At 34.0% G+C, this 24243-nt stretch overlaps 1 protein-coding gene across 1 annotated transcript in view; it reads left to right on the plus strand.

Moving 5' to 3' along the window:
- Positions 1–22828, plus strand: part of Trhde (thyrotropin releasing hormone degrading enzyme) — a 378190-nt gene extending 355362 nt beyond the window's left edge. Inside the window, exons 16-19 of the mRNA XM_069988744.1 lie at positions 11934–12101; positions 12886–13026; positions 14510–14591; positions 20201–22828. Coding sequence (XP_069844845.1) covers positions 11934–12101; positions 12886–13026; positions 14510–14591; positions 20201–20344 — 535 coding nt within the window. The 3' untranslated portion in view covers positions 20345–22828. The remainder of the gene's footprint in view (positions 1–11933; positions 12102–12885; positions 13027–14509; positions 14592–20200) is intronic.
- The last annotated feature ends 1415 nt before the right edge of the window (positions 22829–24243 follow it).

Here is a 24243-nt window from a genome sequence, read left to right on the forward strand (position 1 = left end):
TGATTAAGAAGAATCTGTACTGACTATCTGAATATCCTCTGTAAGTATTATAATAGTTTTCCTTAATCTGCTTGTTTTGGTGTGAGCTGCTGAGAGGAGCAAAAATCTCAGTTAACTGATTATGCTCCTTCATCAAAGCTTTAGGAGAGTCTAAACTTATCTTAAGAGAACATTACAGAGCCAGCATTTTGTAAAAGCTATGTAAGTACATATCCGGGTTCCAGTGACTCACATCTGGAATCATAGCTACTCAGGAGGCTGAAATTTGAGGATCTCTGTTCAAAGTGAACATAAGCAGAAAAGTCCCTCTGAGAATTTTGTCTCCATTAACCACTCAGAAACCAGAAGTTGAGCTGGGGTACCTATGGTAGAGCGTTAGCCTTGAGCAAAAGAAGCTCAGGGACAGCACCCAGGTATTGAGTTCAAGCCCCAGGACAAACAGACAGACAGACTCTCTCTCTCTCTCCCTCTCCCTCTCCCTCTCCCTCTCCCTCCCTCCCTCCCTCTCCCCCTCCCCCCCTCTTTCTCTCTCTCTTTCTCTCTTTCTCTCTCTCTCTCTCTCTCTCTCTCTCTCTCTCTCTCTCTCTCTCTCTCTCTCTCTCTCTCTCTCACACACACACACACACACACACACACACATACACACACCACAAAGATATCTAGGTAGGAGAAAAATTATGGGATTTATTAAGTGAATTATTGTGAATTCCTTTGCCAAACTGAAAACTTTTTCCATTGGCCAATGATTACTACCTGATTTTCCCATTATATAAGGACAGGTGTTTATTTGTCAGGATTACTTTAATAAGTGGTTATACCTATACATAGAACTTTTAAATCTCCCTTTCCATAAGCTTCTCTGAAACCACACTGAAAAACATGTTTTCCTTATTTTTTTGTTTTCTTTTGTTGAGAATTTAATACCTGCAAACTTAGGTCAGTTTATCAAGGGATAAATAATTGCCTGAATGACTGAATCAGGAGACTAAAAAAATCACATTGCACTTATAACTTACTTTTTAGGATCACAGAGATGTTATTAGCCCTAAGTACATATTTTTACTCATTTTCTTATAGTAACATTGAGGTTTTAATTGAAATGTATTAATAATTTTATATTCTAACTGAAAATGCAGAAATAATTCAACTTTAAAATGCGTAAGTAATCATACACTGTTTTTTTCCATTTTCTAACACTATGGGCTTTTTTTCTGACCTTTCACTTTTTAGTTATATTGCTACCCATGTTTACTGCTCAATAATATTTTTCCAAGGTTCTGTAGTTTTTACAGAAGTATGCATTTTAAAAGTGGTGATTTAATTTGCCTTGTTTTCCAGTATAATTGCTTTTTACTCTTTTCTGCCAATAGTAATTTCCTTATTATGCCAGTCTGGTATTATACTGATTTCAGGCATAATATTATTGAATTTTAGTGTTATCTATCAAAAATTATGCCTATTGGTTAGCTATAGGATAGCCTTGTTTAAGCAGCCTGTTTATTATAGGACACTTGCAAAGTGAACATAGATTTATGTGGGCAACTCAGGGAAGAATGCTGATTAAACTAATAATACTAATCATATTTATTTATAAAGACATAGCTGAAGGTCCAAAAACAAAAAAATAACTTCCAAATGTATTTCTAGTTCAGAATGAGTACATTTTACTGACAATTTCAGATACATGGAGTATAAAGTTAATTGCAATCCCTGTCCACAGCTGTAACAAAGAGATTTCCTCCACATTTTTCCAGCAATGCTAAGTATTGTGATTACCATCCTTCAACCACATCACCATTGTCTTTTTAATTTCCCCTCTGTTGATGAAGATCTAGAAATGCTTCTGTATATGTAATTCACTCTATCTCAAAATTTAAAAAATGGACTCTTTCACATTGTGATATTTATGACAAAATTTTCTATGAAGTTAAAATGTTTTATGTGCATATCAAAATTTCTGAAGGTTGAACTTTTATGTTACTGTTGCTTTGTCATTATTACATTTTTTTCAGCACTAGTGTTTAAACTCAGTATATTGTACTGTTACTTGGTTTGGTTGCTTATGACAGGCTTGTGCCATGTCTCCTGAGTGGATAGCTAGGACTGCAGGTTTTAAGTTTAAAAGTCTAGTGGCTTCCAGTTTCATGCAATAATGGAAGAATTAGAAGCTTGTACATATCTCATTTGGTCTACATAGTTATCTCAAAGGAGAACTCCAAATTTTAAATCCTATTTGTAAATGTGATTTTATTTGGAATTAAGATTTCAATATGAAATTATCTTGGATTACAAAACATTCCTCAATCCAATGATGAGTATTCTTCTGGGAGAGAGAAATGTAGCATTATGGGGGATAGAGATGGAGATTGGAGTGAATTATTTACAATCAATAAACATTGAGGATCTGTAGCCAGGAGGGCAGGAGAGAGGCATAATAAAGGTGGTTCCTCAGAAGCTCAGAAGGCACTAAAGATGCTTAATTTCAGATACTTGCCATCAGGCCTATGAGAGAATAAATTTCTGTTTTAAGCCACCACATTTCTCATATTTTTCTGTGACAGCATTAGGAATCAAATACACATTACTATTTTACTGTCTTATTAAAAACTTGGCTTATATTAAGTATTCTGTAAATTTTTTTGTAAAATATCATGGAACTATTCAAAGTTCAACTTTTAACTTTAATTAACTTGAAATAGCTTTAACAAAAAACATATATCTGTTACTCCATAACTTATAATCATCATCTATCATAATATGATTTGTTTAAATTTAATTATAGGAAAAGACATAAGAGTGATCCACAGTGTAAAGACTGAATAAGGTTAAAGATTAGGAACGACAAAATCTTTGTATTTGATTTTCGTATCCATTAACTTCTAAGCATTTACAGCTTATTTCTCCATTTTTTTGTTTCTAATCCCTAGAATTTCCTTTTATAATTAAATCAAATGGAAAAATATAAAAGATTTTGATGTAATTTTCATGTGTCAGTAAGCTTTCCTCCCAGGCCTGATGGCCTACAATTGTAATCATCACAAGTTGGGAGAGTGAGATTGGGAGACAATGGTTCAAGGTCAGCCTAGAAAAAATAATTCCTCAGACCCCCATCACAACAGAAAGTGCCAGTTGTGGTGACGTATGCTTATCATTCAACTATGGTGGGAAGTATAAATAGGAAGATCTTAGTCTAGGCTAACAAGAACAGAAAGTGTGGCCCTATCTCAAAACTAACAAGAGCACCCAGGACTGGAGATGAGGATTAAGTGACAGAAAAAGCTTGAAATCCTGAGATCAAAGCCCAGTACTGTCCCCACCAAAGAAAAATTAAATGAACGAAAATAAATTAACTTCATTTATTTTATAGAATATAGAACGCAGGTACTCATTGTACATGGTATTTTCTGATTGTTTCAGACACATGCAATTCTGTAAGTAATCATGTGTTCATATATATCTATATATCTATATACATATGCATATGTACCTTTTTGCCTAATTTATAACTTTTTCATCTACCTATATCATTCTCTTTTTTTTTCCCCAGAATCAAGATGTCTTTGTTTCCAATAATTCCATTAATTCATGTAACAGGACTATCTTTCCTAGCCAATTATAAGTGCGTATCCCTTATTAAATTTGATTACGTTAGTCCTTATTTTGTAAAACACACCCATCTATGATATTTACCATGCAGCTCACTGCTTTTGCAGGTGAAGGATAACAGAATCTATTGAGGCTACAGATCATCTCAAATTTTATATGCATAAGAATATTTTAAAAAATATAGAACAGCATGTTTTATGTACTAAAGTTTATCACTTAAACCTATGAGAATCTGAGATTAAATTCTGAGCAATATGCATATACATATATACACACAAATAAACAGCCACATTTGTTTTGTCCAAAAGAAAATCTATTCTTGATTGGTGACCTTTCAAGTGAGAAAAATGCATTACTCATCCCCTTCTTCTGACAGTGTAGCAGTTATGCCAAAAATATTAAATTATGATAATTCTACCCAGGCTGTAGACTCAGCCTCGTTGATCTCAGTGACCTTAATAGGGCATTAGTGACGAGGGTAGATGTGTTTGCATTCAACCCTTACATTTATACAGGTCTCACTTGGATGGCTACAATAAATCTGTGTAATTTTTTTCTACCCTTGCATAGAGATTACAGAAAGGTGATGACTATTGCTATAAATTATTTCTCAGAAATAAATGCTTTTTGTGGAGGTAAAGCTCAATATAATCCAATGGACTTTTTTTTTGTAAATCCACAGACCTGGTTCATGATTTGAATAGCAAGTGCTCTTATATTTGCTATGGTGACTGATGTGTCATTTCTGTCATTTATCTTGAATCTAAGCAGTTAAGCTAAACTCCTGATTCCTAATTATGGTGATCTAGACAGCGTCATTATTTTAAAAATATATGTTGACTTCATATTACAGCAAGTGTTTAGATTTATTGGCCCTAACTAGAACTGAGTGGCGAAGAAACGACATATTCAGTAAAGATCGAGCACGAGTTGCAAGTCCATAGATAATTGGTGGATGATAATCAGAAAACAATTTGCCTTGTTTTCCTTTTTGAAACATGGGCATCTATAAATAAGGGAATTTATGTCATTTTGCAACTTCTTCTACAATTGTATACTTCTCAAGTTTTCAGTAAGTTATGTGTTTACTGCTATTTATATTAGCAGCCTGCTGCTCATTGCATTAGAGTGCATCCTCATAGAAGTCTTTTTATTTTTTTGCTTTAGTTATAAAACATTTTTGGAACCCTCATGAGTGTAATTGATTATGGAGGAATTTGCAAGAAGGGCATAATGATTCTAAGGTGTGAAATGTTAAATATATTTTTTCTAAGCTTTTCTGTAGCTTTACATTCCACACCAAAGAAAAATTCTCAGAAATAGCATCACTTTTCTTTTGATTATTTCCTTTCTTTTTCCATTTAATCTTCCCTGTCTTTGTTTCCCTTTTTAGTGTGTTTGAGCTTCTTTGTGACTCTCTCACTTGTGTGCCTTCTGTCTTTGTCCCTTTTCTTTGATGTCTCCCCTGTGTTTTCTTTTTAAATATTGTCTAGGTCAACTTTACTTCAGGTTGTTGAGCTTTTCCGATTACATTCTATAAAGTAATCATCTGTGCAGGTAGTTAGCCCTTATTACCCTCTCCCTAAGTTGTGCACTTGGTGGACGTAATGCCTTCTTCTTATACATGCCTTAGATATTGGCAAGTAATTTCATATGTATCATATCAATGTAAAGTGAATGTCTCTTTCAAAGTAAATCCACTTTAACCTTAAAAGCCCCTTTAAAAAGAGATCATTTTTAAAACACCATCTTTTGATGTACTCAGGATGTGAAGAGTTAATCCCTCCCCACACATACCAGCAGCAATTCTTTTTATTTTTATATGGAAAGAACAACCCATACCACTTCGAAATGTGGAAAATTACAATCTCAAGAAATAGTGAACATTATTTCAGAACAGCAAGTTTTAAATATATTTGTTCTCTTCAGCACCAGGTTTCTTCAACCATCTTCTTTTTAAACTCCCTTTTCCTGTCATCATTGGTGCTAGTATTCTTTGTGTTACAAAGAAAAGCCAGTGGGAGTGAGCTAATGCCTTGTACAAGTGAGAGAAACCCCTGGAATCAAAGATATCCTGGCTATGATCTGCACGATGCTCAGTGATGGCATTGCATTGCTGTTCTGTCACTGGCTGCAGATTACATATAGTACTGTCCATTCTTGCTGGGAGCATTGTAGAGAACCCCCCAGAGACAAAATTCTATCTGGCTGCCCAAAATGATACCCTGTGAAACCCACGGGGTTATATTTCAGGAAATTTAGGGCATATTATAAAATGTTTCCTTTTAATTCATTTTACTTGAGACATACTGTTAGGCACATATTTAAGTAAATTACTTAATTTGATTAGGTTGTTTAAATTTTTTTCATTGCTGCTTAAAAATACTTATTGCTCATTTAGGAAAGATAAGAATCTGCATTGCTAATAATACTAATAATAAGAGTATTAAGAGTAATAAGGGGGAAAAGTGACCTTGCCTCATCTTGTGACAATTTCCCAGGTTCTCATTACTGGATTGTGCATAAACATGTACAAATAGATAAAGCCCATGCTGATCCTTTAATATTCACCAGGTTGTATGCCAAGCTCTGGGTGAAGATTACCTTCTTCTAATCATTATTATAGTGCTAAGGAGAATTATTATCTCCATTTTTCAGGTGAGTAAATTATCCCTTAGGTCCAAAGTCACAGATTCCTTGTAGGTAGCTTCAGGTTTCATTTAAGATGGTGTCTTTAGAGGTGGAACTGAGTTAGAGAATGATGGGTAGAGGACACTGTGAACAAGGTCAGATTTGCTATACACATTTGAGAGTCCTGGAAGAGAAAGAATGCAAATATTTTTAAGGCTGAACAAGACTCAGAGTGTTGGCAAGGAAACTTCTTCCAAGCTCTTAAGTTTTAAAGTAGGCAAATGATCTTTCAAATGAATGAATTAATTGTGCATTATTAAAATTAATTAAATGTTAATTTCCACTTATCCGTGGCATGCATAGTGCTACTGAAAGGAAGAGGCTCTTAAAATGACTACTGTTTGAACAATGTTTTTTATTGTCTTTGAAAATAATTAAATCTACATTTTAATGTTAATACAATCACTAATGAAAAGAATCTTGTACTAACAGAGAAGAAGAAACTGTAGAACTCATGTACTGTAGCTGTGTCTAATTACAATGAAAAATGAAGCCTACAGCATTGACCTTGTCTGCCCAGACATAGAAGCATATACTGGTAAAGTTAGTTCAGCTGAAATCCTGCTTAGAAAGCAACCCATCATTTGATTCAATATCAAAATGTATATTTTTTTCTTCAGCAAGTATTGTTTTTTGTCCCAAGATATTTTAACTGTATCATCAGGGTCACGTATGCATTTATAATAAAAATTTTAGATGCTTGGGTATTTCATTCAAAACGTAACAAGCTTATTTTGCAAATGAAATCATACTATATCTTATTTCCAAAAATAATAGTAAAATTTGCTTAATCCTTAAGTTTCTTATTTGTCTTCATTAACCTACTTCACTAGTTTTATCCATTCGTGGAAGTGTCAACTTAACTATGATGCAGCTCACTCTATCATGGTTGTGGATTGAAGATTTATCCTTTCAAAATTCATATGTTGAAATCCTTCTCCCTGATCTGATGGTATTATGTACCATGAGAGCGAAGCCCTCTGAAATCACATTCATAATCTTATTTGTAAAAGTGACATAAAACAAACCATCTTTCTGCCATTTAAGGACAAAACTGATAGGTCAATGCTCTTTGGCCCTGAAGAGAGCCCTCATCACAGTCTGACCTTCTGGTTCCCCAGTCACGGACTTCAACCATCAGGATTCTCTGAAAGAAATTTCTATGATTCATAAGCTTGCCAGTGGCACCTTGTAACTGCAATCCCAACTAAGACGGAAAAACAAACAAAAGAATTCCTGAAAAGATGCATGTCTTTATTTTATCTTTCTACCTAATTCATTTTCACACATATACTTCCAGATCATTTTGTTTTCAGCCTCTTGCTTCTCACAAGACAATAATGTTTAAATACATCACTGAATTACCACAATCAAGTATTTCTTAGAAAGGATCCTGAAATTCTGTTTTAAAAGCTATTACCATACCAGGGAACTCTTACACATCCTACTTCAAATGGGGATGGAATAAAACTCAAAGTACGAGAGGTAATGTTTTCTGCGATGTCACTACCCTAAGAAAGATCAAGGCACTTCTTTCTGCCTAAGCATTCCCCTTCTCCTTCTAAAAGTCAGTAGGAGTGATTGGTTCTCTGTCCAGGCATAAATACCATACCTACAGAAAAACAAGCACAGCTTTCCTTCCCAGTTTAAAAAATAATTCCATTAAAAGATTTACTTCTGATGCAGTAGTTAAAAAGAAATGACCATGGGGATAGTCACATCTTCATAAACAAATTTTCATGTTCATTTGGAAGGGCCCCTCTTCCCCTGTATTCCTGATAGTCAGTGTCTCCTAGGAGTCATTCCTACCATTCATAACTATGGGTTCTGTGAGTTTCTTAGCTCATGCTTTACAAACAAATGAGCTTTTTCATTTGTTCCTAATGACTTTGGTTTATACACAGAGACCTTAAGCTGTCCCCAGAGCAATCCTTTTGCTAAAATGTTATTAGAACATCTTTACAAATTTAGCAGCAAAAGGGGAGTTTCATTAGCAATGGAAGTCATTGGGAATTGGGGGCTCTTGGCAAATGCAGTGCTTACCAATCTTGTTTTATTTTCAGTGATGAGTAAAAGTGATCCTGTGATCTGTACATTGATTCTTTATCTAGTGGTTGGGTAAAGAAGATGGGATGGGAAGAAATACTAGAAAAAGCACAGCCTTCTTGGGCTAATCAGTTCTGTCTGAGTTCCCCAAGGAGCCACATGAACCTATGCAATTATATATCACTGTATCTGCTAATTGAGCCATTTTCCCCTAAGATTTGTGGGATTTGTGCTTAAGAATGAAGATTCTTTTTCAGTGAACCATCAATAAGTTCAGCTTATATATGTGAATAATGTGTAACTTATTTTTATATTAATCCAGTATCATGAACAAATGAGTGACTACTGACAACACTAAAACCTGACTTGTAGTTTTTGCAAAACACACCCAAATCATGCATTCTCTCGATTTGTAACTGTAAGAACAGATGAACATTCTTTTTCTGTTCCAAGCAACTTTGCCCACAAGAACTTGTCCAGGACACATTGATTAGATTTCTTCAGGGTGTTTGTCATTTCACTGAACCATTATTGCTGGATATCCTTTCAAGATATCTTCTTACTGTTCTGTGTGACTAGCTTGACATATAGAAACTCTTTCCATATACAGCTAACCCTTGTCTTTTCAGTTACAAAGAGATTGTGTTTGAGCAAGCATCAATTCAGTGTTGGTGAGCACAATGAATATTTATTGGAAATCAATTCCCATCAACATGAAACATCTCTCAAAGATGACTTACTAAATTCTGGCTTAGCTGGATATTTTATTTATTCATTTTCTGCTATTCCAAGAGTTGAACTCTGGGCTTGGATGCTGTCCCTAAGCTCTTTTTGTGCAATGACAGTGCTCTATCAGTTTAATCTTTTCTGTGATTAAGTGGAGATAAGATTTTCACAGATTTTTCTATTCAGTCTCAGATCTCAGCTTCCTGAGTAGCTATGATTACAGGCATGAGCCACTGGTGACCTACTTAAATGGTTATTTAAAAAAGAAATTATATCTGTGGCCAGTTCAAATCTCAGAGAAGCATATGCTAGATGCATTGGCATTGGTATTCAGTTCATTAGTGAGCTCTGAGGCATGGTAATGGTACTCTCTTAAAGAATATACTCACATAGGAATGATGTCATCAAGATTGCAGAGCAAGAAACTGTAGAGCCACTTTCTCCCTATAAATACACCATTTGTCAAGAATTTGTCATAGCATCTGATTCATGAAGCATTTGTATTACTATACCATTGGCAAGTGTAAAATAACGAATGCAGCAGGGATTCTCATGAGACACTATGCTGAAAATGAACTCTACCACTTGTGGGGAAGGAGAGTCTGGAGGGGAAAAACTGGGTGAAAATGAGGGAAGAGGTGATGCTGTTCAAAAAGAAATGTACTCATTACCTGACTTATGTAACTCTAATTCCTCTGTATATCACCTTTACAATAAAAAAAATGGAAAAGAAAAAAGCCACTTGAAGATTTGGAATGCACATTCATTAGCCTTTCTACCCATGTTATAGTATCACATCATGAGAATAATACTCCCTAAGTGTTATTGCCTCTTAGGGAGGAAAGGTTGATTCATGAATACAGCAGATCAACCGTTCACAGGAATCTTCTTAGATGGATAACTTTTATCTTGTTTCCTCCAGATCTTTATGAGGCTTGGTACAGTCTATCTGCCTGTCAGACAGTAGAGATGACAACTTGAACTCTTGACCTATAGATTATCCCTTTGCTAAGTATGGAGTAAACAGATAAAAAATCCCATCTACCTATGAAGAGGGAAAACCTTTGATTCATACAGTATTGTACTCTTTATCTTATAATATTTGCTGTGGGGGGAAGGTCAACCTCATTTATAGCTGTTGATTTAGAAAAAGATTGGCTATCAAACCTTACTTACTGTGGTTAATCTGTGATCTTATATTGTGTCTACTAGGAATGACTACTTTAAATGCAGTGACAATGTTTCCCCTAGTGAATTCAGGGATAGCCTGTGACAAGTTGACCATAAACATAAGGAAGGAAAATTTTCCAACAACCACTGGGACAAATTCTTGTTAAGTTCTGTTATGGGGCAGGGGTGGGGTTTTATTGAAATGGAGAAGAACCCTTTAATGGATTATTCTCTTTTTTTTATTCTCTTTTTGTTTCTTTCAAGACAAACCAAAGAAAATAAACAACATCCCTCTCTTCTAATACCATAAAAACAGAGTCTCCATTAGCAAAATAACCTTTTTGAAAATAGTTTTTTTCCAGAGAAAAAGAAGACCGCAAAGAATATAGGTATAGCCATTTTGTGGAGCCCTAAATTTTGGATGATAGCTCTTATTATTCTACATATATGTACAATATGCTTGTAGTCCTGTACTTGTTTTCCAGATAGTCCTTTAAGCAGAGTTAACCATAAAGGTTTAAGCAATTAAGAAGCATTATTTCTTCCTGTTTGCTGAAGAAGATAATGTAATCAGCAACATTAACATTGTAAATGAGAAAATTTATAATAGATTACTGAATATCACAAAACGGCAGAAATGCATTTAAGTCACATTTTATGTTCAATGTTTATACAAGAAATATCCTAAAAATCAGTAAATCTGGTGTGTATAGTAGAGGTTAAAGGAATAATATTTAGCAAAAGATACTATGGTGAAATTGACTATGGTGAATTCATGGTGAAAATTTATAATTTATCAATTGCTCAGTCAATTTTTAATGCATTTTAATAGGCATTTTTATAAACCCAGGGAAAATTATAATTTGCTACTTTTATTTTATTATTTATTTAGTATCTATTTTTATAACATTTTGGTTTCCAACATTTGAAGAGTTGTATGAGAGAAAAAGTTTTTACAGGACTGTTTCAAAGTAGCTAATGCCTATAGCCCAGCTACTTGGGGAGGCAGAGATTAAGAGAATCATAGTTGGAGGTTATCCCAGGAGCAGAAAAAGAGACCCAGTCTCAGCAAACAAGCTGAGATGAATCAGTCACTAATCCCTGCTGTGCAAAAGTGTAAATAGGGGAATAAAAATATTATAATTATTCAGTGCAAAAAAAATAACTAAACCAAAAAAGAATGTATGTGACTCAAGTGGTAGAGTTCAATCTAGCAAACATGAAATCTTGAGTTAAGACCATATACTTCCAAAAAATTGTTTAAAACTTTAAAGAAAGGGACTTTGTTTTATGAACAGCATTAGTCCTCATCCAATTGTTTCTCTTATATGTCATTCTTGAATCTACCAATTATCATAGAAAAACTGTAGATAATACATCTAGTGATGTTATTGAAAACACAAAGCACCCGTCTTTTATTCTCTCTTTGAAGGTTTTGTCATTAGTTTTGTTTAAATGTGCTTCAAAGGGTGGAAAAATTGTTTTCCAAACTTCTTTTGAATAAAAGGCTTTTATTCATCCTGTTGTTAATACATTTGTATTATTACAATATAGTATTATACCTCCCTCACAGGTAAAATCTGATTAACAAATCATTGTTTGAAAGACCTGATGTTAGCAAAGCAGTATGTGTCTTCATTTCCACTGCTCGGAGGCTTTAAATTAACAGAAAACCCCATATGTTGTTTCTATAGAATCCCACTAAATGTCAGAGACATTGTCTACTGTACGGGTGTGTCGTTGCTGGATGAGGATGTTTGGGAGTTCATATGGATGAAGTTTCACTCCACCACCGCAGTTTCCGAAAAGAAGATCTTGCTTGAGGCCTTAACCTGCAGTGACGACAGGAATTTATTGAATAGGTGAGTCCATTAATTTGTGGTATATTTTTTGTAATGCAGGTGTTCCCTGCTCATCAATCTTCTGTAAAGTTGCTTTTATTCCCTTGAATATAGAGTAAGCACTGTAAACTATATGAGGAAGTATTTCACTAAAAATGGCAAGCTGGCCTGATGGATGCCATTTGACTTCAGATATTATCTTTACCATTAGTGACTTTATAAAGTTAATATACATGACTATGAAAATATCTCATGATAAAAAAGAACCACTGTGGCTGGGTACCCATGGCTCAAGCCTATAATCCTAACTACTCAGGAGGCTGAGATCTGAGGATTGCTGGTGGAAGCCAGCCCAGGCAGGAGAGGACATGAGACTCTTATTTCCTATTAATCACCAGAAAACAGGAAGTGGCACTGTGGCACAAGTGATAAAGCAGTAGCCTTGAAAGAGAAAGTTCAAGGAGACAGCTACTGAACCTTGAGTTCAAGCCCCAAGACCAAAAACAACCAAACAACCAAACAGCAACAGAAAACACTGTGAAGAATTTAAGGGACAGTTGCTGTTATTAATCAGATTTGCAATTTACCCATCCATCGATACATTTAGAGTTTAAAGTCTGTATTTCAGCACTATGAATTGTGTGTTCCCATTTTATGAGCAGAAATTGTTCTAGTAATTAATGCATATCAGAGACTTTTTAAATTGAACTCTTGAGAATTATAACAATGATATGTAATTTTAGTAAGGTTATAAACATATTTAAGGTATAAAAAGAAACATTCTCCCCAAATTCATTTATTATAGGCTTCTCAATCTCTCGCTGAATTCTGAGGTGGTATTGGATCAGGATGCCATTGATGTCATAATCCATGTAGCCCGAAATCCACATGGTCGAGACCTCGCCTGGAAGTTCTTCAGAGATAAATGGAAGATACTTAATACCAGGTAGAAATAGAAAAACAGTCATTCTTATTCCAGTGGGTAAATAAGAGCTGATGCATGAAGGAGACCCACGTTGTCAGAGCTAAGATCCAAATATCAGAACTACGTTTTAGCACAGTCATCCAATGGCGGTGGTGCCAGTCTTTGAAAGTCATAATTATTTTCACAGTTCTATAACCTGACTCATTTGCAAAAGATTGATGAGTATAATTAATTATACCTAGAAGTATGGAGAGTGCAAAAGGTTTAGAAGCAACTTTGGGGGTGGATTTATCAAACTGCCCAAAAGCTAAAGCCATTTGATTATTATTAAATTCCTATGTCCTATACCTGTCATGGAGAAATGATTTATTAATCACATATAAATGATATAGCAAGAAAATTTAATTACTTCTGTACAAGTGCTGTGAAGTCTTGTTAAGTATAAATGTTATAAAAACAGTCAAATAAAGCCATGACAGTATAAGCAAAAACAATTGACCCTCCCATATTGAAAGAGTTATTTTCTTTCCTGGATAATCGCGTACTTCTGTAAAAACAGACTGATTACCAAAAGGTCATTTAAATTGTTATTGAATGCCTCTGTGTTTGCTTTTATTAAGTCAGCTTTTTTCAGTATAATAGTTCAATCATAGAGTGACAATAAACCATGTCAGTCATTTAGTTTGACCTCAGAATTTATGGAACTTACAAAACTAAGCTCTCTAGAATCTAAATTACTACAGTTCCTATAAATCAGGAGAGCATTGGATAACCTCTTGTAATGATGACTGGACATCCTCAAAATATATTCTTATTGTACTTCTCTTGGTTCTAAGAGTATGATAACTTGTCAGGATTTCCTTTAGCACAGCCGATACAGAGATAAAATGAGAACTCTTTCTGATTTACTTTCTTTCCTTATGTCATAACTTGTGTAAATTATGATGTAATATATGAGACTTATGAAATACAAATAAACAACTATTTAATTTTAGTTCCCACATGAAAAATATTCTAATATATTGGGGAATATTTTCTGAGAAATTTAATTCAGTTACTAAGAATGAAATAAAATACCAATGTCTATTAAAATAGAGAAATAAACCACAGAATCTGTGACATACATATGTTAACTTTGTATTCACTCCCTTTTAGATGTTTTAGAGTTTGAAAATTGCAAGTTTTATATTTTTTCTCAAGCAAGGGTCCAGATATAGAACAGTAATTCCTAAATCTAATTTTAGAATCCCCACCTTTGGAAAATTTGGCTACAATTTAAATTTCATCAGAATGCAATGGGTTAAATCAGGTGGAATCTGCTCATATACCGTGGCTGCACATACTTCATTGTTCTTCTTTTACTCTCTACATAAATCTAGAATGTTCAGAGATCTAATCTCTCACAGCTATGCTCAAATGAACTTCTTGGAAGAGACCCTAAAAAATCTTATAGTAATTTTTCTAAATGACTAAATGTATTGACACTAATTTTTTATCTTTTGAGGTATGGAGAAGCATTATTTATGAATTCTAAACTTATCAGTGGAGTTACAGAATTTCTCAATACTGAAGGAGAACTTAAAGAGGTAAACAGATTTTTTTATAAAAAAAGAAATTACAGATTAACTTCAACCATTTCTTTCTATCAATTTCAAGGAGTTACACAGTTTCTCAATAGTGAAGGTGAATTTAAAGAGGTAAATACATTTTTATAATACTTTTATAAACAATAAATTATAGATTAACTTCAATCAGTTCTTTCTATCAACTTCATGCTCTTATTTTGGCACACAGACAGACACACATCTATGCCAAAGACATTTTGGAAATCATTATTTTTTGTTTTGTTTTGCAAAAGTATTTTTAATCTATTAAATACTGACTGATGAGAAAGTGTGAATACAATGATTTCCAAAAGTGGAGAATCAAAAACCCACTCCAGACATCTTAGATCTATTCACAAAGCTATTCTTTGATCATTTGATATAGCCAGTATAGAATCCTTTAGTCAATAATCATATCAATGGTTCATTATTTAGAAAGACAACTGAAGTTGGCTTTATGGTACCAAGCATGAGTCTCTGCTTTGTGGTCAGCCCTACAGAACAACAGAAACATAATAACTGCCTACTAAATACTATATAGACAGTTAAATAGAATGTATGGAGAGGAACCTATTGGGATATCCCTATAAGCATTCATAGTTTAGTTAAATTAATGTGTTTGTCTCAGTCACAAATGCATTGTATTAATGAAAACACACTTGAATTTTTTTAATGGACTGGGGTCTAAACTGTAGGGTATCTAACTTAATTTTCCTTGTTTATTTCAGTGGAAATATAAGCCAAATGAATATTTTCCTGATTAACTCAGAAATTTATTAGAAAGAAATGTGGTATGGGGACAGTTAAAGCTGGAAAATGGAACCAAATAATGATCCTTTTAATTGATTATCTCAGTAGGGAGTGGTGATTAAGGTGTCGAGCCAGACAAGTTGAGAGAGGAAAGGTGGGCAAATACAGTCATAATACTCAATTTACATATGTAAGAAACAGAGCCAAATAATTTGAGGAGATGGATGGGGTTGGGATAGATGGGCAGAAATATGGAAGGGATGCCATTGATCAAAATGGATTGCACCAATAAACTGACATATTCAATTGCAACTCCTTTGTACAACTACTTAAAGACAATTAAAAAAATGAGTTTCAAGCACCTATTACCCTGTTCTCTGCTATTCTTCATTATAACGACATATAGCTGCTATTTGGCACTGAGAATCCTAATTCTCAAATTTCACTTGTGGGATATCTCTTTCTATGTCCCAGAGATAATGTACAGAACAGCATCCCTTCAAACATTAACCCTGGCACCTCCTTAATATCTCGTACTACCATCCAGTTGTCTGAGTTCATCCCATGTGCTAACTTGGATCCTGTCACACTGGCAGCTGAGTTAAGCTAAGGTTCTGATTGTAATGATTTCAAATTCAGTTTTTATCCCTGCAATGTGTGCTGCCAGCCTTGAAGGATTTAGCTTTGAAATCTCAGAACCCCCTTTTTTTTTTTTACTTTTTCTTAATATAGAAGAAGCTAAATGAAAAGGACTTTTTCATATCCATAAGAAATAGAAAGCAAAATTAATTAAATTAATGTTTGATTCCAATTTTTTCTGTATTTAAATTAAGTAGTTGTAATGTTATGATTTTACACTCAATAATGGGAGAATGAAAGATTCATTTAGTCATAACCTGTGCCTAAATTCAAGTGAGCAGAGAAACAGAAATCTACTTTTCTCCTCCCCACTCTTCTCTCCCTTTTTTTTCTGTTCCTTCTCCTGTTTCTTTCTTTTTATTGTTCATTTCCTTTTTCATATTTTCCTGGATTAGAGCATACCAGGACCATGAGAAAATTTCATTTACATGGACATTTAATTGATTTTTTATCACACATTGACCATTAAGTTTTACATGTTTCACTTATATATTTAATTATAGACTGGATTTAATTACCATGTTTGATGTGCCAAGGTGCCCCTAGTATGAAAGATGTATTTTCAAACCTGAAACTAAACTGTGGCTTTCATTCTATTATCTTCAAAGCAGCTAACTTCACAATGCAGCTCTCAGTGGATTGAGTGATGAATCCTTCGCTGGAGTTACTTGCTCTGACTTCTAGTTTTAACTGCTTCTGCCTGAGGCTGTCTTATGCTTTTATCAACTTACCCTTGGCTACAAGACTAGGGAACACTATTTTTTCAGATGTTGGGGGTTAATTTGCATTGTCAGTAATCCTTTTCGTAAGTAGCAATGACGATGCAGGTCTAGACCTATTCTCCCATTGCCTCTGAGCTATGTTAAAAATAATGATAATAAATCATGTATTCCCAAGGGTGCAGTGCGTTCTTATTTCTGAAGATTCATAACTCAAAGAAGCATCTTTATAAATTCTGAAAATTTATTTGATATTGCAAAGATCCTTATTATCTTTAGGGGTATTAAGTAAAAATGATTATGTTGTTCTGGTATTGTGTCCCCCAAACTACATCCTAGTACTGAAACTTGGATTTCTTCCTTAAGTACGTGACTGTAGCCATTTACACAACACCCCTTCTCAATGGGTGGAATCCATCATTTCCATAATTTTAAGCTAATGGAGGCACAACCTCAAGGAACTTCAGAGGCACATGCCATTTTCCCACACTAATGTTCACTAAACAAACCTCTCATCTGTTTCTCCTTCCTGCATCCCAACTATCCTGTTTGCTTTCCTTTGACATTTTTCTTATCAGGTGTAAATCAGTTTTGGAAAACATGGACCTCAGAGCAAGACAGTAATTAATTATATTTGTTCTATAGTTATTAACATTATACTAGGTTTTTTTTTTACTAGGTTTTTACAATTTTCTCTAAGATGCTATTTTATAATGAAGTTTGAGTACTCTGAAAGAAGAGCCTCTTTTAAAAAATGCTTACTCTTTTCAGTAGATAAATTTACAAAATTGTCTAGAAGGTTTATGTGAAGAAAATTAGAGGTTACCAACAACACTGGCATTTTCCTAAGTGTTACTTCGTAAAAGCGTCTGAAGTTGAAATTTTTTAAAGTGTACCATGGTGTGGTTAACTTGGAAACACAATAAAAAGATAACTAGTAGCGGCAGAAAACCTAGCATAGAGCTGAAGAAATAAGACAAGAGTATTGCATATTCTTTCTTCTGTCCAAGATCTCAGAAGTAGACAGGGTTCTGTAAGGTACTGAAGTTATACACCAGGATTGGTGAGAGAGCTATGCTCCCTCAGATCATGTTTGTGTTCAGAGTTGGGAGAAATACAGTTTCTAAGATCAGTGTAGAGCAATTGTGGAACATGGTTAGGATGCACTGTAATGAATCAGCTGTACCTGATTCAGCCCAGGCTTTCTTAGCCCGCAAGGGAGATATTTAGTGCACTTAAATAGTAATTTAAGAAACGAATCTCTAGAAACCCAGTAGTTACATTGTCTTATGAGTATGCTCCGGCAAGATAATCTAATGTACCATCCTCATGTAATAATAATTTTATATTCAGACCCACAGTTTACCTTGAAAGAAAAGTTAAGGGCTTTGCTTGATATGTTCAAGCTAGTTTCATAAAGATGATAAGAGTACATGCATCATGGAGTTCAAGCTACCAATAGAGGGTTAGATTACTTTCTGGCAAGTTCAGTAAATACCTAGGGGGGAAAATGTTCAAAACAGGATGAAATCTGTTGATTTATGGCTATGGATTAAAATCTGAAATCAAAGCAGTTAATACAAATGTATTATTGTGTTAATCAGCCAAAGTTTCAAATGAAGATCTGATTTCTGTCATTTGATTAGCTCTGTGTGTGTGTGTGCATGCGCCTCTCTGTAGCCATCAATATTCTGTTGTTGTACAGTGGATATCTTCCAAATTTATTATAAAAAAGTACAGTGATTTTGAGTCTTTTCAAGGATAAAGCCTGGAGATAGGAAAATCCTTTGCTAAAGCCAACAAAAGACTTGTAGGAAAGTAGGTGACAAACTAAGAAAGCCTACCAGTAGCTTGTCATTAAAGTAATATTGTCCCAAACCATGCTATTTATACATTCCAAACTAATTTGGAAAGATAAAAATAATTTCATGTTAAACACCCTCCACCCCACTCTCCCAAGCTTGTCTTGATCGTACCACGTTTCCTTCCTGGCTTTCTTCCATGAGATGCCACCCAGTAATGAATCACACTCCACACTAATTACACCACATAGCTTTTCTGTGTTGCAAGTTGATTTTTCACATTTGTCTATTAGCATTGCAATTGTTGGTTGGTTGCCAGTTTACGACATATTAAACAAGAAGAAAAATGGCCAGGATTTAATCTTGAGGTAAATTCACTATTATTTCCAGAGCATGGGAACTCTCTAACATCTCCTATCAGGAAAAGTTATAAAAGTACACTTAAAATTTCCAACTTACATGTTCAAATTTTCTAGCTCAACAAGACTATATTTCTCTTTCATTTTTCCATAAATATAGTGACGAGGGTGATTGCAGTGGTCATTAGTCTAGGTTTTCTACCACCTAATAGGTGTGGTAATCCTTCGACCTCCAGATAAGTGTCAAGCTCATTTGTTAAAGACAGAGAACCATTTTCTGTCTACAAATAAAATTAAACTTTAATCCTTACATTCAGTTTGCAAGGAATTTTATACATTGGATGTGCCTTGCAAGTAGAATTAGTCTTTTCTACAATACTCTACTAATTGAAGAAATGAAATAGATCTCTTTTAATATCTATTAATGAGGCAAGAAGTTGGATGTGGAATCACTTAAATTTCAATGTCCACTCTTTTTCCTTGGCATTTAGAAATCATTCATACCACACTCGCTTGATTCAACCTGTTTATTTTATGTCATTATCAAACTTGCTCCACAATAGTAGATATGCTTTCCATTGTGATTGGTTCACCAAACCAAGCCCATTTTGCCCATTGAGCAGCATGTCAATCTGTGAAATGATGAATAAAGGAGAAAGACTTTACTCATAAGGTGACTAAGCGTGAAGCGATGGGAGAACAAATCTCAACTCAGCCTCGCTGTGGATAGATTTCAGGGGTATTTATTATATAAAGAAGGCAAATGATTTAAGATAGGAAAAGGTGACTGTGAATGAAGCCGTGAGTGGTGTGTGCTGTGTGATCAGTCTTCATAGTCATCACAGGATGTCTGTACTGGCATTATCTGAGAGAGGAGTTCTTACTTCTCTGCTGTGAGAAGTTCACCCATAGGACTCTTACTCAGGCCCAAATAAATAGTTAATAGTGTCAATAAAAATTACCTTCAAGTCCCTGAAACATAACCTTGGCAACCAATATCTGGCTGCACCCATTACAGATGTTAGTTATTTCTGTATGAGCTCCCAAATAAGAGATTTTTTACATTAACTAAAAGCAAGTAAAGTTGGATGGCTTTCTTTATTTTATTTCAGTTTATATTTTATTTTTTTATTTATTATGAAAATACTGTACAGAGGGGTTACAATTACGTGGTCAAGGTAATGAGTGCATTTCTGATCAAGCACTGGTTTTCCCTTCGTTGCAATTGTGGCACTTTGTTTAAAATAGATTCTTGTTCCCAAATGCTGTGCACGAGTTCATTTTAAGACATGCAGATTTACCATTTTGAATTCTATTTCCAGCTGAAGAACTTCATGAAGAGCTATGATGGGGTGGCGGCTGCTTCTTTCTCACGAGCTGTGGAGACTGTGGAAGCTAATGTGCGCTGGAAAATGCTTTATCAAGATGAGCTTTTCCAATGGCTAGGAAAAGCTATGAGACACTAATATGCCTCATAAAGTTAACCTGAAATTTTGTGAGAGGACCTGCTTTGTGTGGAATGAGGAAAATGGCCCAATTTTCTGTGTTAACATGTGGGAGGATTTATTTTATCTTATTTTTATTTTGGGGGTATTTCTGTTTGTTTCATTCACTGTTTTGTAAAGAAATTCCTGTGACTGAACCTTGTCATGGTTCCTTCAACTGTACATTTCCTGCTGTACAGGACCAAATATGGTAGTGGTGCATGTTGATGTTGAGGTCCATTTGGAAAAAAGTAACATAATCAGAATATTCTGTGCATGGCTGTATGGTCCTGCCCGTGTTCCAGCATGCTTATCTAAAATGTCCAATGTTGTATGTGAATATATGTTACATCCAGGGTGGGCATTATGCAAAAGCACAAAGATGATCTATGACAACCGGTGTTGCAATGAAAAGTAAAACCTTAAAAGGGAATTCTATCCTCAATCATGGACAATAGGAGAGAGAAAGTAGCTCTTCAAGTGATCAGTGTCATTTATTTCAGCACTTGGATTGTCTGACTGTGATGACTGTGTTGCTGACTCATTTTCTTTGAGTTAAAGCTGTGTGTATATTAGAAAGGCATATAGATAGTGTATGCATATGTATATGTACATAAGGAAGTTCCACGTGTATATAGTATGTTGTACACTGCACATGTGCAAAGAATCTCTTCAGATCAAAGAAAAATGATCTCTTTTTATTATAAATGTATGGACACTTGGAAAGGCTTAAAAGAATTTGTCTCAACATTATCCTTCCTTTCCTGTCTAAATTTTTTGAATGGCTTTTCATCTACTTCTTGAACAGGGGCCTGTTCTACATGAAGATGAATTAAAACAAAAATTTATATGTATACCAATCACTCCTATAATCCTCCTCAGTCAATCGCACCCTTGCATATAGATTCTGTCATCCATTTGGTCACATTTCCTATTGCATAAATGAATTATGTAAACTTGTAATTATCAGTACTGAGAAAGTATTTTTTCATCTTGTTTGTCTACTTTTGGCTGGTGCAGAGTTTAAAATCCTTTCTGTGTATTGGTCCATGTCTGTCCTACTCTAATCCTCCATAAAGCAACCATACCTCAATGGGTCTATAAGTATTTAACGACCTTTTAAGCCAGTTGTGCCATCCCCTTAGATACAAATTCCTTTGCTCATGTTAATACACAAAAGGTTCCTTTGACATTAATACCTCTGCTCTACAGGGAATTTGGAATAGCTATTTCCATGACTGTGTGTGAAACAAGTATTTTTGGATGATGTTCTCACTTCGTAGACTAGTTCTACAGACCTCATTTGAATGCTTTAGAATTCACATATTTTCTATTATAATTATAAAATCCTGATACAACTACTGTACTGAAGTAAAACATTTGTGACGACTTCACTTCCTATTTCTTGAGGTGTTGACTCCTTCAAATCTTACAAATCATGGAAACAAATGTATTCTGAAGATAATAGCCATTAGACACCAAAAAAATTAGATATTTTCTAGAGCCCTAGAATCATTTTAAGTTTATAGAAAGGAAATTTCCTAATCTAGAGATTATCACCCAAAGTTAAATTTTATTGTTTCAGCAATACTCATACCCATCATTTAAAATACTCTATGTGGTATTTAAATAAATAAAATAATTTAAATAAATTCCAATGTGATGCTACCTATCTTTTATGATGAAATTTAGTTACTCCATGTCACGTTTAGGGTCTTGAAGGAGGACATCCTGAAACATAACAATAATATGACATTGCTGTGTAGGCTCCAGATAGACACCATAATATCCCTGAACTCATGTATCAGAGATGATAGAAAAACTTAGAAGTAGGTGTCTTGTGTCATGAATTATTGAAAAATTCTTAAGTAGTTGTAGCATTTCTGTAGTGAAGTCACTTTGAGTTAGAAAGACTTTTGTTCTTTTTCCTCTCCACTGTTAACAGTCATGCTCCTCTTTCAGTGTTTTAGTGGCCTTGAACAACTGGTTTAGCTCTATCAAATCCTAAGTGTGTGATTGTGTGCAATGATCCATACCTCCTATGATATGTGTTCAACAGTACAGTGGTACCAATGGCAGACAGATGGCATTTTTCTTCTACATATTTTTCAAAAATGTATCCTTTTCAATGTTGAAATTATATCAGGCTTTTCAGTTTCTTTGAGTTGTTTAAATAAGTAATATTTTCAAAATAATAAAACAAACAACTGTATCTCTTGGAATTATTCTGTAAAATGTAGTTATAAAATTATATTTTATACTTAGAGTTTTCTCTTTTCTCTCTTGTCTGTTTTACAAATCATACATGAGCATGAATGACAAATTGTTGAAAGTGTCCAACATCTATTCCTAACCATCATTTGTGTCAATACATGCGCAACAACAAAACCTGATTTCAATTAGAAAAGACTAACTTATTTACCATAGGGTATTAACCATGTCCAGGTGATTTGTACATAAAAAGGGTTCCCCAGTTTTACAATTTTTCTTAAAAGATTTCTTATGATATTTAAAGTTTTAAAATATACATAATCTCAAATTTTAAGACTAATATTTACATGATATGTCTATTCTTGCTTTTCTATAACATGTATTTTAGGTAAACCTTTAACTTTTTTTGGTTTATGGTATTTCTGGGATAATTTTATCTCGTAACTATTATTTTGTGCTAGTACATTTTACAAATCTTGTACATGCAATAATTTACAGTTATTAGGGCTATGTCATAGATTTATAAAATATATTTCATGTTCAAAGAATTTTTATACCTGATAGTTTATTTGACAACTCATAAGAGTACAAAACATTTTTAGCTTTATACCCCAACAATGAAGTTAAAGCTCCGAGTCACCACAGGGACTATGTTTAAACTACAGCTATATCCAAAATAGAGCTTACCTACAACTAAAATATAGTACACATTTATAGTATTTCTTTACATTAAGTATTTTGTGAAAAATAAACTTATTATGCATTATGCATTAAAATACAGGATCAATTATACCACAATAATTACATTATTTTTAAAGTTAGTGTTTCAAATTTGCATGGTTTCAAACAACTGGATGAACATTTTTGCCAGTATTTACTTTGGATGGTGTCAATAGCAAATATAGGCACAGCTAATTTAGTGTATTGGTTATACTTATCATATTTTACATTTAGCATTGTTAAATATATTATTAAAATTCTGACAATTTACTTTCAACACAAACTTCTCTGATGGCAGTAGCAGATAATCATAACAGATGACCAGGATGCAGATAAAATACAGTCCATCTAAATCACTGAAAATAATACTCAGTACAATATTTACACATCCATGGAGATTAAATGTGAAAAACAAGTTCTTTGTAAATATTGAATGGAATTTGATTTAGAAAAGAGACTCCTAAAGTTATACAATAATATATTGAATAAAGTATTCTATTTATTAATATTTGAAGAATTCCTTTCTAAGATTTTGAAGAACCCAAGTTAGCTCAGTTTCTCTTCTAAGTACTCACATAAACTAACCATTTATACTACGTAGAGTATAGAAGCACATATAATTAGAAAGTAAGATTTTCAATTACTTTTTTTTTATTCATCAGAGCTCATAGCTGAGTTTTCATTTGACACTGCTAGTTGTTGTTGAGAGAATTTGGTTCAATTAAAGAACCTGCACTGAGCAACATTTATTTTACCAGGTATATTGTGAAAGAAAGGAATAAAGACATGAATAGAATTTGCAACAAAACAAATTAAAGCAAAGAAAGAAAGAAAGAAAGAAAGAAAGAAAGAAAGAAAGAAAGAAAGAAAGAAAGAAAGAAAGAAAGAAAGAAAGAAAAAGAAAGCAAGCAAGCTCATAAAGCATTCAGAATGAGAGCAACAGGGAAAAT

Source organism: Dipodomys merriami, unplaced genomic scaffold (assembly GCF_024711535.1).
Source record: "Dipodomys merriami isolate MVZ:Mamm:240054 unplaced genomic scaffold, mDipMer1.0.p SCAF_10, whole genome shotgun sequence".
NCBI classification, from domain to species: domain Eukaryota; kingdom Metazoa; phylum Chordata; class Mammalia; order Rodentia; family Heteromyidae; genus Dipodomys; species Dipodomys merriami.